Source organism: Mobula hypostoma, chromosome 3, assembly GCF_963921235.1.
Source record: "Mobula hypostoma chromosome 3, sMobHyp1.1, whole genome shotgun sequence".
Lineage (NCBI taxonomy): Eukaryota > Metazoa > Chordata > Chondrichthyes > Myliobatiformes > Myliobatidae > Mobula > Mobula hypostoma.
Window position 1 is genome coordinate 11116143 of NC_086099.1, and position 16968 is coordinate 11133110.

Here is a 16968-nt window from a genome sequence, read left to right on the forward strand (position 1 = left end):
CATATGACTAAATTTCTGGTTAACGTGAAAGAACTTGATCTATTTTTTGCTGTCTTATACAGTTACAAATAATCCAAACAGATGCTTTGTAATTACCCTTTAAAACAAATCTACTATTATCCGACCTTCCAGGAACGAGAGATGCACACATAGGTAAGAATGATGAATCAGATTTGGAATAAAATTGTAAACAGCATAAAGTATCAGGTGTTCGTGTACCTTAACTTTTTTAATTCACTGAATAAAACTCGGTATCTGTAGAAGGTTAGATTTAAAGTTATATTGGCTGGCAAGCTACAATTTCACAGATGTTCATCTGTATACACTGTTTTTTTTTGTCTGTGAAACTAAAAACCGCTCGCCTCCATCCTCTCAGTTCAAATGGATCTTGGTGCAGGCTTGTAATAGCTCCCTTTTGGCCTAAGTACCCTAACCTGATTAGATTCAGATGGAGTGAACTCAACAAGGAGGAAAACAAATATGTGCTCAGTAACCACTTCCCTCCAAGTCCTCCAAATTGGATTTTTCACTCTTTCAGTTTGTAAAGCGGGAATAGGCAGAGGGACTGGGGACAGAGCAGAGAAAGCTGTGGGTGAAAAAATTTTAAAAAATATATTCCCAGTCATTCTCCAAGAGCTCAGTAACGAAAAAACATAATAAACACCCAGATGGCTAGAATAAACCTTTTGCATCACATCGCGCAAAATTTCCAGACAGACTTTTTCCCTCGCCGCACTAAAATATTTCAGTCTGCAGATATTTTATTAAAGAATGCATCGTCTTTTTCTTTTGAAAAATAAATTATAGTCAACTTTTCCAAACTCCCTTTATATATGCATGTACTTTTTTTTAAACTGAGGTATGACAGTAAGTTCAACATCAAGTAAAACTGGTAAAGAGTACCACAAAACCTCTGGTGACCAAAATGAGTCGGGCAGCCACCGAGGTAATGCAAAGCAGTTTTCTAGTCTATTTCTTAAACTGTGGATAAAACAAACTTCCTAATATATTCCTTGTATAACAGCTCAACTTACCGCTTTCCCATTATAGTAGTACATTAATGAGTTGCCACCCATCCCGGGTATTGTGTATGCACAATACATGGCTCTTTTATTCTTTTCTTCAGTATCACACTAATAACTTTTATTTCAAACTCGCCGTCTTTTTTTTTCACAACAATTCCTTCAGTTGCATTTTCCCATATGGCCAGGCCAAGCATGGTGAATATGCAAAGCAGGAAGAGACCATTTTTGACGTGATGGAGGGGAGGGTGGTGAGGGAAAGGGGGGGGGGGAAGGAAGGTTGTGGCAATGTCTCTCTAGCGACTCTCTTCCCAGAGCTAAAAGCTGGAAGCAGGCCCAGCATCAAATGAGAGCGACTTCCTAAAAAAAATGCACAGTAAATTCAACTTTCCGCTGTATTTGATTAAGTCTGTGAAACATCACCGATTCTGAAAATCCGAAAAAAAACTTCACCTATAGCCTCTCCCCACTTTACAGATTTCCACTCAATTGCCTTGGGGTAAAGTAGAATAGGGTACATTATTGAGCTGAATACAAATGCAGTTAATTGACTCCTCTTTTTTTTCTTTTAATTTGATTAAAAAGCTAGTGGCAGGAAGGGAGTCGTATGATGCACATCTAATAACTGCACCATCTGTCTCTGTTTCTGGCTAGCTCCCAGCATTGTACACAGCTGCTGGAGAACTACAAGGAGAACAAAATGACCCCAGCTAAAATAGGCAGGTTTCAGACTTTTTTGGTCAGCCACAGAGCAAGAGCTGGTCGGCTTCGGGAAAAGCAAGCCGGACTCTCGCACAGAGAACACCACAAAAGAAGCACATTAACAACACATAATTTAAAAGAAATTTCTTTTCCAGGGAAGGATTCATGCAGCACCATTTAAGCAGGGAAACAGGTTTCTCCTTTGCCAAATTCAGAGCACCATGGGAAGGGGGACCTTTGGGAATTGATCCCAAATGAAACTAAATAATTTGCATATGCTGAAGCTAATGCTATCTGAGCGTACCAAAATTCCCCATAATGAATTTTAATAATTAAAACATGCCTTTTCTCTTTTACTATGTCCAGTGACGATAAGACATGCACATAGAAGAGAACGGACTGAGTTAAAGTTAGGGTAGAAAATGCCAGCTGAAGCCTACAGTTGCGTTTTACTGAGAGAAGGGTGTGGGATAATGCTTTTGTCTACCTGACTCGCTCTCACAGTATTTATGTTGAGTCCCAGGAGAGTGGAGTAAACAGTACTTGAATTATAATTACACATTTCATTCCAATTTCATGCTTTGAGGATTTCTTCTCATTAGAACAGTGAGTTGTCAATCTGATGCATTTCACATATGCGTTTTTTTTAAATCATCCTTAAAGTCTCTAATGTACTTATAACCGGAGCAAGTCCAAAAAAATTGAACTCCACAATTCCCTGCAATGGCCTTTCACACTTCAGAAACATTCTGCCTTTTCCTTTTAATGTTGACCTGTAATTGTTCACTTTTAATGCTTTTTCAGTCTTCATTGTATTGAACGGTGTAGCATCACCAAATGCATTCCACAGCCCCCACCCTCCCATGCTGAATGTTGCTTGCACCTCCCCTTTAAATGTTAACATAAAGTAAACATTTACGAAAGATTAAATGCAAAAAAAAATCAGAGGTGGAACCATTCGTGAATAAATGTGGGTGAAACTCTAAATTTTGAGTCTTAAAATGCACCATCATCAAGAATAGTGAGGACCCAAAGCCAAACAACACAATACGTGTGAATAATATAAAGACTATACCTTGGCTGCACATAGATCTATTGAATGCTAAAGATTTAGGTGCACCTAAGACAGTACACTGCCAACAAAACAACGAAAAAGCCAACATAGCCCACGGGAGGACATTTGCCACATGACATGTTTGTTTGTGAAAAAGCTTGAATAATTTCAACCTAATTAACCTGAGTTTCTATAGTTTTGAAGCACATTGGCTCCATGGCGCTCTACTCCAATTTCCGGATTGCTGATTTCTGATGGTCTAATTCAGGCATTCAACAGGAAATAGTCAATTTTCTTTTCCCAAAAATTATTCCATCTTCACCCCTCCAAGCACCCCCACCCCCCACTTCAGCATAACAGCAAGGCCGTTATACTTAGGAGCCTGCAACAAAATGAAGATTGCAGGGCAAGTACTTCTCTAATAATTGCCTTCACTCTCCATACCTTTGTTATTTTGTGGTATTGGCACTTCCAAAAACAAGGAAGGTCAAAGTTCAAAGTTACAATATACTACCTGGAGACTCATTTTCTTGCAGGCATTTGGAGGAAAATAAAGAAATACTATTTATGAAAAGTTATACATTAGCAAAGATGAGCAAGTGACCAATGTGCAAAAGAAGACAAGTTGTGCAAATAAAATAATAATATAAATAAATAATAATGACAATATTAGTTATACAGTTCTTGAAAGAGAGTCTGCAGGTTGTGGAACAGTTCAGAGTGGTGGTGAGTGGAAGCTGGCACCAGAATGTATGGCATTACTTGCGGGCTGCCCCAAGCACACCTTTAGTTGTGTTGGTTGTTAAAATCAAATGATACATTTCACTGTATCTTTCAATGTGTAAGTGATGATTAATTGAAACTGAATTAGAAGTTATCCATGCCAATTCAGGAGCCTGACGGATGCTGGGCAAACCTGAGGCTTCAGCAGTTTTTAATACAATCTTATTCTAAAGGCACACATTTTATTTTGGGCCACCGTTTTCCCCTCCTACAGTACATTTAAAAGCTCCAGTTCTGGTGTAAGAGGCATTAGCAGGCTATTTTGCTGTGAGATCATTGCTGATCATCCCACCCCCCATCTGAGGTCCACACAGGGATACTGTTCTGTCAGAGACTCGAGCCTACCTAATTCCATCCTTTCTTAGACTGAGATACAAAATGCTCCCAGTGGAGCTAATGCCCCACAGAGTTAGAAGCAATGGCAGTGAACCAAATTAGATTGATTATCTTGATCCTTTATCTACCTATCTTAATTAGAAAGGACATCAAAAGGTTACAGGGAAGAAAACAGGAGAATGGGGTTGTGAGGGACAAAAAAAATCAGCCATGATGGGATGGGATAGCACAGCAGACCTGATGGACCAAATGGTCTAATTCTGTTCCTCTGTCTTATGGTGTTACAGCGTTTTTATTGAAAAAATTATTCCGTGTGCACACGTTGTTGTCACTGAGCAAAAAACTGCACAGCATAAGATTTTTGCACACATTGATCATTACAAATTATGAGGGAACATTGGCCATAGTGTCACATCCACGAGTTTACCTATCAAAGGTGGACAGGGTGGAGAAAGGACATCTAGCTCACTGATTCTCTCCTTACCCATTAAATACAGCAAAACCCATAGACCATAAGACATAGGAGCAGAATTAAGCCATTCGGCAATTAAGGAGCCTTTACTAATCAAGAACCTATCAACATCCACTTTAAATATACCCAGTAACTTGCCCTCACAGTTGTCTGTGGCAATGAATTCAATAGATTCATTGCCCTCTGGCTAAAGAAATTCCTCCTACTCTGCTCCAAGGGGACATTGTTGTATTTGGAGGCTGTGCCCTCCGGTCCTAGACTCTCCAACTGTAGGAAGCATCCCTTCCACATCATCTTTATTTAGTCTTTCAATTTTCTATAGGTTTCAATGAGCTCCGCCCCTCATTCTTCTAAACTCTAGTGAGAACAAATGCTACTCATACATTAATCCTTTCATTTCGGGGTTCATTTGTGTGAACCTGCTCTAGACCTTCTCCAATGTCAGTACATAACTTCTTAAGTAAGGGGCCCAAAACAGCTCAACATATTCCAAGTGTGGTTTGACCTGTGCCCTAAAAAAGCCTCAGCAAATTCATATCGAAGTCCACATTGGGAACCAATCCATTTCAATTCAACTGAACCTTCTGAAATTCAACTCCATGTTTCTAATGAAAGCTGTCTAACATAAACATGTGGAAACTATGTAGGAGATCTTTCACGTCAAGGAAAAGCATGGGTTTATGTTCCCAAATTACAGACATTTTATCTGATTTAAAAAAGGGCACAACTTGAAATTTTAAAATCTAAAGGTGTCTAGAGCATTCACAATTAATTTGAATTCCTATATTCACTTTATCTTGAAAAGAAATTCTCTTAATAGAAAAGTTCCTCAGTGAGGGCATTGATGACATCAGTTCAAACTTTTTTTTGTTCCAAGTTGGCAGCTGATTGAACTAAATTTTTCCCTATCCCTCTTCCATCTTCAATTCCCCACTCTGACCCCTCTCTTACCTCTTCTCTTCTCCTCAGCTGCCTATCACCGCTCCTGGTGACCCTGCTCCTTCCCCTTCTCCCATGGTCCACTCTCCTCTCACATCAGATTCCTTCTTCTCCAGCCCTTTACTTTTTCCACCTATCACTTCCCAGTTTCTCAATTCATCCCCCCTGGCTTCACCAACTCCTGCCCACCCCCACCTTCTTATTCTGGCTTCATCCCCTTCCATTCCAGTCCTGATGAGTATCTTGGCCCAAAACGTTGATTACTTATTCATTACCTTAGATGCTGCCTGACCTGTTGAGTTCCTCCAGTATTTTATCTGTGTTTCTCTGGATTTCCCACACCTGCAGAATCCCTAGAATTTATGATTGAATAAACTAATTGGCTGGCATTTGTTGACTTTGGGCTGTCAAATCTGACCCATGAAATTACTTAAATTTGATGATGAAGAATTCACACTTGCAATGAAGACTGCTCTTCACCCACAGCTGTTGAGCTGGCAAAAGGTTTCAATTTCTGACTAGTTACAGGTGCATATCAAAGTAACACAATCAACTCCACCAACCTTCCCTTGTGGTGATCAAGTGTCACCTACAACACTGGATTAATATTACAACTAGAAAATTAATAGCATAAATATAACTGAAAGGGAGAATGAAACCGGTATTTAAGAACCAGACAGGTTAAAACATTTAGAGCAACACACACAAAATGCTGGAGGAACTCAGCAGGTCAGGCAGCATCTACGGAGGGGAATAAACATTTGATGTTTCAGACTGACACCCTTCAAAGTGCAAAATTTAAAGTAAAATTCTATCAACGTGCATATATGTCACCATATACAACTTGTGTGAGTGTTGTTGAGATACATTTTTTTTTACAGGCGTACTTAATAGATCTATAGAATAATAGCCAATCAAGGACTGTTTGCCCAACTTGGACATTCAACCAGAGTGCAGAAGACAACAAATTGTGCAAAAAAAATAAAAATAAATAAATAATAATAATAAATAAATAAGCAATAAATATTGAGAATATGAGATGAAGAATTGCTGAAATTGAGTCTATTGGTTATGGGAAGATCAGGACTGGAAAGGAAGGGAGAATAAACTAGAATAAGGGTAGAGGGAGGGGGATGTCAAAACATTAATGATTTCAACAACATAAAATAAAAAAAACAACTAAGAACGGCAGGGACTGTAATTTGTAGAGGAACACTTCTGATAAATCAAATATTATTTGGTGAAATTATAAAGTGAAAAGGAAATGATTATCTCATTGGAAATTAAAGAGCAAGAAATCATAAACACAAGTGATTTGGCAGATGCTGGAAATCTGGAGTAACAAACACAAAACGCTGGAGGAGTTCAGCAGGCCAGGCAGCATCTTGTCTAGCATCATATTATGGACATACAACCTGTCTATGCATATAAGCTATCTTATGTATGTATATTTTTTGTGCTGCATTGGATCCAGATCACAATTATTCTGTTCTCCATTACACTTGAATCTATGGAGAGAATTCCCAGTCACCAGATCTTGGCCAGAAAGGTCAACTGTCTATTCGTCTTCATAGATGCCACCTGACCTGCTGAGTTCTCCAGCACTTTGTGTGTGTTAGTAAGGTGCAAGAGGCCACAATCACAGAATAATGAACTTCACCAACCTCCCTGGTAATAATGACGTGCCACCACCAAAACTGGATTAATATGACAACCAGAAAATTGTTGTGCATTTGACTTTCTTGCTAATGTTCGGATAATTTTGTACAGTACACAGAATCTTGTCATCGCAAGTGCCAAAATCCCCTAAAACCCCCTCCCACAGTGGCGAAGCATCTTCCCAGGCAGTGGAGTGCATACTTGGCATCTGGAACAATGGTCAGAGCTGGCACTCAACTGATCTAAAATGGAGATAACTTCACTCTTTTTCAATGAAATCAGTGCCAAAGGCTGTGCACAGAAGCACGATTTACTGATCCATACAAAATGTAGAAGCTTTGGGATCATGGATTAGCTAACTGGATTTCACTTGCTCCACTTATGGTTTGCTCATTATTAGATAGACAATATACATCTTCTCTTGCTCAGTTTCCAAAGATGCTCAGAAGGTTTCGGAGCATTTAGTAAGTTGAATTTTGTTCCTTATAGATGCAAATCAAAGGACATTGACTCAGAATCAGATTTACTATCAATGACATGTCATGACATTTTTTTTGGTAAATATTTAAAAAATATATTTACACATTAATATGTAAATAGGTAGCACAAAAAGAGAGCAAAAATAGTGAGGGAGTGTTCATCATCTGCCCCTCCATCACAGGTAAAGCCCTCCCACCACTGAGCACATCTACTTGGAGTGCTGTCGCAGGAAAGCAGCATCCATCATCAAGGACCCCCACCATCCAGGCCATGCTCTCCTTTCACTGCTGCCATTGGGAAGGAGGTACAGGAGCCTCAGGTCCCTCACCACCACATTCAGGAACATTTATTACTCCTCACCCATCAAGTTCCTGATCCAGAATGGATAACTTCACTCACCACAACTCTGAACTGATTCTACAACCTATATGGACCCACTTTCAAAGACTCTACAAATCATGTTCTCAGTATTTATTTATTAATATTATTATTTTGTTGTTTCCTTTTTGTCTTTGCATAATTTGTCTTTTGCACACCGGTTGTTTGTCTGCCTTTCCAATTTTTCAGTGATTCTATTGCGCTTCTTTGTATGTACTGCGAATGCCTGCAAGTAAATAAACCTCAGGGTGGTATCTGGTGACAGATATGTACTTTGATAATAAAATTTACTTTGAAATTAAAATATTCAAAAGGCAGTCTGTGTTTAAAGAGTTAACAGTGATATGCTATGCAATTAAGGAGGTGTTTAACATGATTATGAACAGGAAATTGATGCACCAAAAATTAAGCTCAGAAGGGACATCCAGGTATAAATTGTCATTTTTGCAAGACTAATCAAAATCTAAAAAGATCTCTGAATGATACTTTGTCTGTATAAAAATATATTTTTAAAAAAGCAGTGAATAATCTTTTACGCAGCAGTCATCAGCTTCAGACTTGAGGCTTTTGACAAACACTGAACGCAGTAAGGAAGCTCTTATGTATGCATGATTTAATCTGCAACTAATTAATATGCAAATGTATTCATATGTTAGTTACTAAATTAAAAATGCGATGCAGACCTTATGGTGATTCTTTAGCTGAAATCCACTTCCCCCCCTCCAAAAATAAAGGTAGTTAAAATGTTCAAGTAAGTTACTCATACCTTCAGCGTACTTTTCAGAACTGCGTAACTTGTTGCATTAAAAGACATCAATGGATATTTTAGCAATAAAGGAAATTAGAGCTCAAAATAATGGGATAAAATGCTTTGGACCACACGGCGATGTAAAAATCCTTGAGATGCTGTGCCAATTAACAACCTGGAACACACCAGCATTCTGTTAACGAAGCAAAATAATTCCCTCTCCCTCTCCCATAAAGCCATTTATTTGTCACAACACGAATGTAAGAGTGCAGAAGCATAGTAACGCGATGAGCAATGTCCCCCCCCATACATACATACATACATACACACACACACACACACACACACACTCACTCTCTCTCTCTCTCACTCACTCACTCACACTCGGATACAGAATACTGCCAGAATTGCAAACAGTTTACACTTCAGTTGCACATACTGGAAAATTATCACCCTGCCTAAAGAATCTAGAATATTCTTTCAAGTAATCAAGTAAAGAAAATTGCACATTGTAAATCTCCCCAAACTTCTGATCTAAACAACTTATATTCATCAAGGTACTTTAGAGTTGTTGAAATCAAAAACATAATTATACTAATAAGAAACAACGTGCATGTGAAGGAACATTGAAAAGATTGTGTGCCAGAGCTTCAAAGGTTTTCTCCACGTTAAATGTTACCATAAATAGTTTTCCTTGCCACTAATTAATCTTGAAGATATCAAATACTTCTTCCTCTGATCCCCCCTCCCGAGTAGCAGATGCAAATGTGAATCAATACATCTTTCTAAGCTTGAGAAGCAAGGTACAAAATTAAAATATCAGATTTAGCCACAATATGTTAATAGTTACTTAATTCAATGTAAAGTTTCAAAAATTTTCACAGCTTAAATATAGACTAACAGACAGACACTTAGGAGCATGTGACCAGGGTATAAATTGATCAAGGGACTTAGATATTGTCACAAATTTGACAGCAAATACTAAAAGAACTTTGAAACTGCAATATTGGCTTGAAATAAAATGTCTACTAACTTCATATTCAAAAAGAATTTGACTCATTAATATTATAGAGGCATAACATATTTTAATATACATTATATGTAATACATATTTTGATGAGTGTAAATATTCGAACTACTTTGAAATTACTTTTCTGTTGCAGTCTTCAGTTTGAAGCACATCAGGTTTTGGGAAGGGTGTTTTAAAATATCTGGCATGCATATTGTGTTTAACTAAATTTAATTTAAAAAATGAATGTGGCTGTTGTAATTAAAAGCAGCCAATTTATGAAAACGATAGCTATGCTCAGAATACATTTTCAAAACCTATCTTTTGTTCTGAACTTCCTCTATTAAGCCACTGGCAGATTTCTCAATAAAATTTCAGTTCACTAATTCAGTTTAAAAAAAGTTCAAAGAAAAAAATGGTTGATCATAATGAGAAAACAATAATAAATAAAATCAAAATGGTTGGTTGGGGAAGAAAAATAACCTGTTTCCAGTTATCAGTGCAAACTTATATTTTTATGTTTGTTTCCAGGTATTAGTAATTCAGTATTTATAATTAATAGTGATGAAAATTTTATCTCCATTATACTTAATTTAGCCAACCTGTCAGGTGGCGTGTTCTCACATACAGAGTGACGTGAAATACTGAAATTCCTGATAATTCAAACTGATTCACTAGTTAGCCATCCAAATATTGCTGCATAGCTATCTTGTTAAATGCTTTTCAAATAACATTATCCTCAGAATAGTGATGGGCAGTACCGTTGATGATATAACCACCTTTAAAATGTTTCCTCAAGTAAACAAAGCCAGAAGTATCACTAATCATTCACCTACTGAGCTTCTAAAATCTTCTTGGCTCTATTTTTTTCATTGGGAAAAACAGGGCCACTGCGTGGTACCACCAGATTGAGGAGGAAATGTGTCGTTTATCTTTGACGACCTTTCCAGGGAACTGAATCCACTACATTTCTAAGTAGACCCTTTGGCATTGCTAGAAGCCCACTCGCACACAATGAACGATGGCAGGCTCATAACTGCACATGCATGCACACACACAGCAACGTATTGCCAAAGCCGAATGGGTTTTTAAAGTGAATTTTACTGTGCATTTTGGTAGAAATTAGCCCATCAAGCTTAAAAATTAAATCAACATACCATTAAAAAGAGCAATTTGATGGCTTCAATTCATATTTCAAGGCTGAACACTCTCAGACATAACAGAGAGAAAAAAAGTATATAAACCCAACCATCTGAGTTAACAGGGGAAACTAAAACCAGACCTAAACTACACAAAACTCTTGCTGTTTTCAGAAATAAATATACTCTTTTTCCTTCACCATTACGCTAAAAACTTCCAGAAAATGACCCTCAATTTGAAAGCATTAGAAAGAACAGCTGTCAGTCTTCAAATTCCATCAATATTTTTTCAGCCAGATCTCTGCACTTTGGGGATAAGGAGCCTCATAGCAGGGTGGGGAATGACTGCCGCTCTACTTGCCCACTGAATTTCTCCTTTTGTTTCAACTTTATTTTAAATTTGCATGCTGATGAATTCAAGATTTCAGGATCTAACTCGCAGGCAAAATATTCATTCTATAATCCCAACCATCCTTTCTTTAAAAAAAATTTGTTGTGACAGATGTAAAGGGGATGTCTTAAGAATATGATTAAGGTATCAAGACAAACTTAGAGAACTATTCTGATATAAATTTAAGAACTATTATATGGTTACAACAGTGTAAGGTAACAGTAAAATTTGAGGTTCACTGAGAAAGCTCGAAGTGTAAGTAAATATAAAAACCTCACAAATTCCACATTTGGAGTCAATGTGCCTGTTTCAAGATGACGCTGTTTGAACATTGAATGAAAGAAACACCATTAAATGCCTCAATTCAGATGATCTGTGGTATTATCGCAAATGGATTTTGTCTCTAATAACTTCAGATGAATTTGGCATTTATTTGCTATTTTCCTACAAGAATAAACTTTAAGTTACCAAATGGGACTTCAAACGAAGACCTATTAAAAAGAGGCAAATGAATTCACCATTTCCAGAAAATAAGTCACATCTTGTTCTGGTAACATTTTATGACTGATTTGAAATTATATACAGAAATGGGCAAAAGGATTATAAAACAATTATTATCTGGTCACTAAATGCTGTGTAAGCAACAAAATAATAAAATCTGAGCAAGTTAACAAAATCTTTACTGCCTCTGATTTCGCAAACAACAAAAGCAAAAGTGAATGGATAACTGTATAAACACAAGAGTTTCTGCAGATGCTGGAAATCCCAGAGCAACATGCACAAAATGCCGGAGGAACTCAGCAGGTCAGGCAGCATCCACGGACAGGAATAAGGAATCGATGTTTCTGGTAAGAAGGTAACTTGGAGAGCAAGTGAAAAGTAAATGCAGAATGTTTTGGGAAATACTGAAAAGTTAACATTAAACAGTATCAACTCGAATACGTATGTATTTATGAGTATGTGTTTATGGTGAGAGGGCATAATTTCAAAGGAGATGTGAGGGGCAGGTTCTTTACACAGAGAGTGGTGGATGCTTGAAATGTGCTGAATGGGGTGGCGGTAGAGGTACATACATGAGGGACTTTAAAGATAGGCACATGAATGTGAGGAAAATGGAGGGATATGGACATTGTGTCGGCAGAAGAGATTAGTTGACCACTTGGTCACTAACTTAATTGGTTTGGCACTGCACTGTGGGCTGAAGAGCCTGTTCCTAAGCTGTATTGCTTTATGTTCTAATTTACATCACCAACCGTACCACAAAGATGCAAGTGTTGCAATAAAAAAAATGAAAGACTATGCAGTACATTTATCGGAAACCAAAACCTTAACTCAGATCTTCCTTTCAGTTGCTGACTGATTTGCTGAACATTTCCAGCGTTTCGCGTGGCCATACCACATTTCCCGTTTTTACTGGTTTGTATATTTATACTCCGGGCCTTCGAGCTGCGTCATCTAGCAGTTTCCCAATTTAACCCTAGCCTAATCAAAGGCCAATTAAACCTACTAATTCGGGATTGAAAGGCCAGTCATATGAAGAGCGTTTGATGGCTCTGGGCCTCTACTCACTGGAAATTCAGAAGAATGAAGAGTGACCTTATTGAGACCTATTGAATGTTAAAAGGCCTAGACTGAGTGGATGTGGAGTGGATGTTTCCTATGGTGGGTGAATCTAAGACCAGAGGTCACAACCTGAGAATAGAGGGGTGTCCTTTCAGAATGGAGTTGAAGAGAGTTTTCTTTAGCCAGAAGATCGTAAATCTATGGAATTCATTGCCACAGATGGCTGTGGAGGTCAAGTCATTGGATATATTTAAGGTAGAGGTTGATAGATTCTTGATTAGATAGGACGTGAAAGGATATGGGGAGAAGGCAGGAGAATGGGGCAGAAAGGGAAAATAGATATGAAATGATAAAATGGCAGAGCAGACTTGATGGGCCAAATGCCCTAATTCTGCTCCTATATCTTATGGTTTTATGGTCTAATCCGTATGGCTTTGGAATGTAGGTGGAAACTAGAGCTCTTGGAGAAAACACTCGCACGTAGAGAACATAAAAACCTCTTACAGATGACAATGGAATTGAACTCCATGCTGTAATACTGTCACGTTTTCTGCTAAGCTATCCTGTCACCTAAACATTGGATTTACTGTAAGCTGCAAAACCAGTACACATTCACAACACATACATGACATTCTGAACAGAAAAGCTGAAAGCATAAATGATAACATCTCTGCAAAAGAAATCTTTGGAGTGGATTACCAGACTTGTTCTACTAACACAAAAGCACGTAGCATTAAATAACAAATCAAAGCCACCAGAGTTACAATTTGCAAATTATTTTAATCATCACAGAGATCCGGAATAATATAATTAAATCACCAAAAATTAAACTTGCATCACAGACCTACAGGACACAATTAATCATTCAGAATAAACTTCCTCACTGATGAACAAAATGTTAATATTTTGTAACCTGTTGTGGATATGCCAAAATATATGATTCATGATCAGCTCAAACAGGAATGGTTAGAGGGTGTGGCACTTCAAAGAATAAACTCCAAAAGTTTAATTTAAAAAAAATCTCAGCAGACCCCCAATCAATTTCCACAATTGTTCCGCTCAGTGAAAGCATTATTGAGAGGAATGATCGAAAAGTGGAAATTGCGCAGAAAGAACATTCTTTATATTTTTCTTGTCTTCTCCAGTTATTCTCTCCTGCTCTGAGATAGAGCAACAGAAGATTCAGTATGTCTCCACAGGCACTGGCAGGCCTCCAGTGTTCCATCTTAGCCAAGAGAGAGTTTGTCACCAGGCTATTGAAGTGTGGGGCATCTTCACCCAACTGTCACACTACATACATTTTCAGCAGGGATGGGAAGACTTTCCTCAGCCTGCCTTGGAAATTTGACATGCATCCATCATCATACCAGTGCATAACAAATAATCCTGCAGATTTGCATCGCCTGGGCAGAGCAGTATTTCATTCTGCAACGCGTTATGGGCTAAATCACCAGATAGTTAAGAATCTGCACGAAAATATTAGGTTTTTTTTAACATATTAAATAACGTAACTACCAGGTTGTGATTTTTGTGGATTTGGAGGGAAAAAAGAAGAAATTTTTTAAAACATTTAGAAGAATGAGGTGGATCTCCTTGAAACTTATCGAATATTGAAAGGCCAAGATAGAGAGTGTGGGGAGAGGATGTTTCCTGTAATGGGGGAGTCTAGGACCAGAGGGCACAGACTCAGAATCAACGGATGTCCCTTCAGAACAGAAATGAAAAGGAATTTGGTTAGCCAGAAAGTGGAGAATCTGTGGAATTCATTGCTACAGATGGCTGTGGATGCCAAGTCATTGGATGTATATTGTTGTATATATTTTTTTTGTGTGACTGTATGTTTACTGCTATCTGAAATGTGCTATATGTGCCTTGCGTGACCATTGATACTGTAATTTGCACCTTGGCACTGGAGGAATAATAGTGGCTGTCATTTGGCTGTCTTCATGTATAGTTGTACAATAACTAAACTTGAACTATATTTAAAACAGTGGTTAGTAGTTTAAAGCAGTCGTTAGTAGGTTCTTGTTTAGTAAGGATGTCAAAAGTCACCGGAAGATTGATGTTGAGAGGGATAATCAGTCATCAGAGTCAATGGGCCAAATGACCTATTTCTGCTCCTATGTCTTATGATCTTATGGTTTTAATAATAAAAATACTAACTTTTTATTTATTCATGAGATATTACAAACTCTTGCAAAAGCCAATGAATTACTCATTCTCAGATTATAGAAAGAAGTAAAAAATTCTCAGGTGTTCCGGATGGAAGTCACAGTATTTATTATGAAGGAATGACCACAAGTCCTAGAGGATAGGACTCGACATGTTACTGGTTAGCACAAACTAGATGTGCTGAAGGCCTGTTTCTGTGCTGTAGTGTCCAATATCTCTAGGGAACAGTGTTGACTGCACTTGGATTGTTGGTCCAAACAGATCAGTGATTTGGGCGGTGCATTCCAACCGAACTTCGCAAGATGCCACACACTGCTAGCTCACTGTATGTACGAGCTACGGCTTTTCTCTTCAGAGCCAAGGAGGATGAGAGGTGACTCGACAGAGGTGTACAAGATAAGAGGCACAGATCAAGTGAATAGCCAGAGACTTTCTCCCAGGACGGAAAGGACTAATATGATGGGGCATAAAGTTAAAAAACAGAACATTTCAGGTGGTGGTTTGATAACTGATCCAACTGGCTGCTTTGTCCTGGATGAAGTCTACATTGTTGAGTGGTGCTGGGAGCTGCACTCGCAGTGGAGAGTGTACTGTCGTACCTTTCACATCACTCATTGCTTGTTTGTCTATCATATTGGATATGCTCTTTCATTGATCCCATTATGACTTTGGACATACTGGGTATGCCCACAAGAAAATGAATCTTAGGGTTGTATAAGGTGCTCTACGTGTACTTTGATAATAAATTTACTTTGAACTTTCAGATGGTGGGAAGCCTTTGGGGAATCAAGTGATAAAACAATCACTGCAGAACCTATAGAGGGGGTGCAGAGGAGATCTACCAGGATGCTGACTGGACATAAGATATACTCTCCTACGCAAGCAGAGTCTTGGTAAATCTCCTCTGCACCCTCTCCATAAGGTGGAATAAAATCAATTTTGCATTCAAAACATCACTGATCTTCACTTTACATTTAAAATAGTAAAGTATATATTTTGAAATCATTTTGACCTTCTTCAAATTACTATTGTAACAATTAACATAAGGAAAATTAGTTAATCAAATAGATCAAAGTAAAACTATACCAGTGGATTTTTACATTAGTAACATGCCATCATCTAGCAGTTGTACTAAGATTCAGTCCCAAATATGGAAAGGATCAATGTTATTCACCATATACATTTCCATGTGTTAGGAATTTGCTGTGGTGTGTTGGCGTGACATGCAGCAAAAAACAACAACATTCCACAGAATAAAGAATTATATAAAAATAAACTTAGAGGTTAAAGTCCAAACACAGTCAAACTCAAACCAATGTACATGTGAAATTAAATGGAGTGTGTGTGTGTGTGTGTGTGTGTGTGTGTGTGTGTGTGTGTGTGTTCATTTTATATTGAGTGATACCGTAATAAAAATAAAATAAACTTGAATTTAACTAGTCCCTTATCATGCTCACATACACTTAATAGCACAACACTTCTCAAAAACACTGCAAGACAGCTGAAATTCGAGTGACGCTAAACGTGATCTGTACTTAGAAGTTAATCTATTTTTGCACTTGATTTCAGTTGAATGAAGCTGTTGAAACCAGTGCCACCAAAAATGAAACTCAGGGCAGAGTTTTTCGATGTAATTGCATGACAAACAGCCACCTCCCTTTTGGAAAAAGAAACAAAAAAAAGCTCAAGAATGTGTAAAATTGGGAAAACAACTGTTAAGAGACCCTTGTAAATTAATCCGAGCATCTAGACATCTTTCAGTCCTTTCTCTTCCAACAACATCTGGCGTCCTGGTAGCTCAACAACATCTGGTGTCCTGGTAACTCAATCCACACGTCTAACTTTTAATGTAGAAAAGTTATGCACGGCTTTACTCTTTGCTCTTAATTTCCTACTTTTTGAACTTATTCCCTCTGGTATTCAAACCCTTGATGAAACTGAACAAGTTGCCTAATTAACCTTGCTAATCTCTTTCATAATCTTGAAAATTTTTAATTAGGTCCCTCCAAATCTCTTCACTGATTTGACATGTGTTTTCTGTGGAACACTGAACATAACAGAACCAAAATTCAGAAACAAACTCAGTGTATTACCAAGTAGCTTTCACCAAAACATGAGATG

At 37.9% G+C, this 16968-nt stretch overlaps 1 protein-coding gene across 15 annotated transcripts in view; it reads right to left on the reverse strand.

Moving 5' to 3' along the window:
• Positions 1-16968, reverse strand: part of LOC134343853 (transcription factor 4-like) — a 685533-nt gene that overhangs the window by 192622 nt on the left and 475943 nt on the right. For 2 of the 15 annotated variants that reach the window (XM_063042656.1, XM_063042655.1), the window contains exon 1: positions 1035-1178. The exons of the other annotated variants lie outside the window; for them this stretch is intronic. In XM_063042656.1, the coding sequence (XP_062898726.1) occupies positions 1035-1103 (69 nt within the window). In that variant the 5' untranslated portion in view covers positions 1104-1178. Of the gene's footprint in view, positions 1-1034; positions 1179-16968 lie in introns of those variants that run through there. 15 annotated transcript variants of the gene reach the window in all.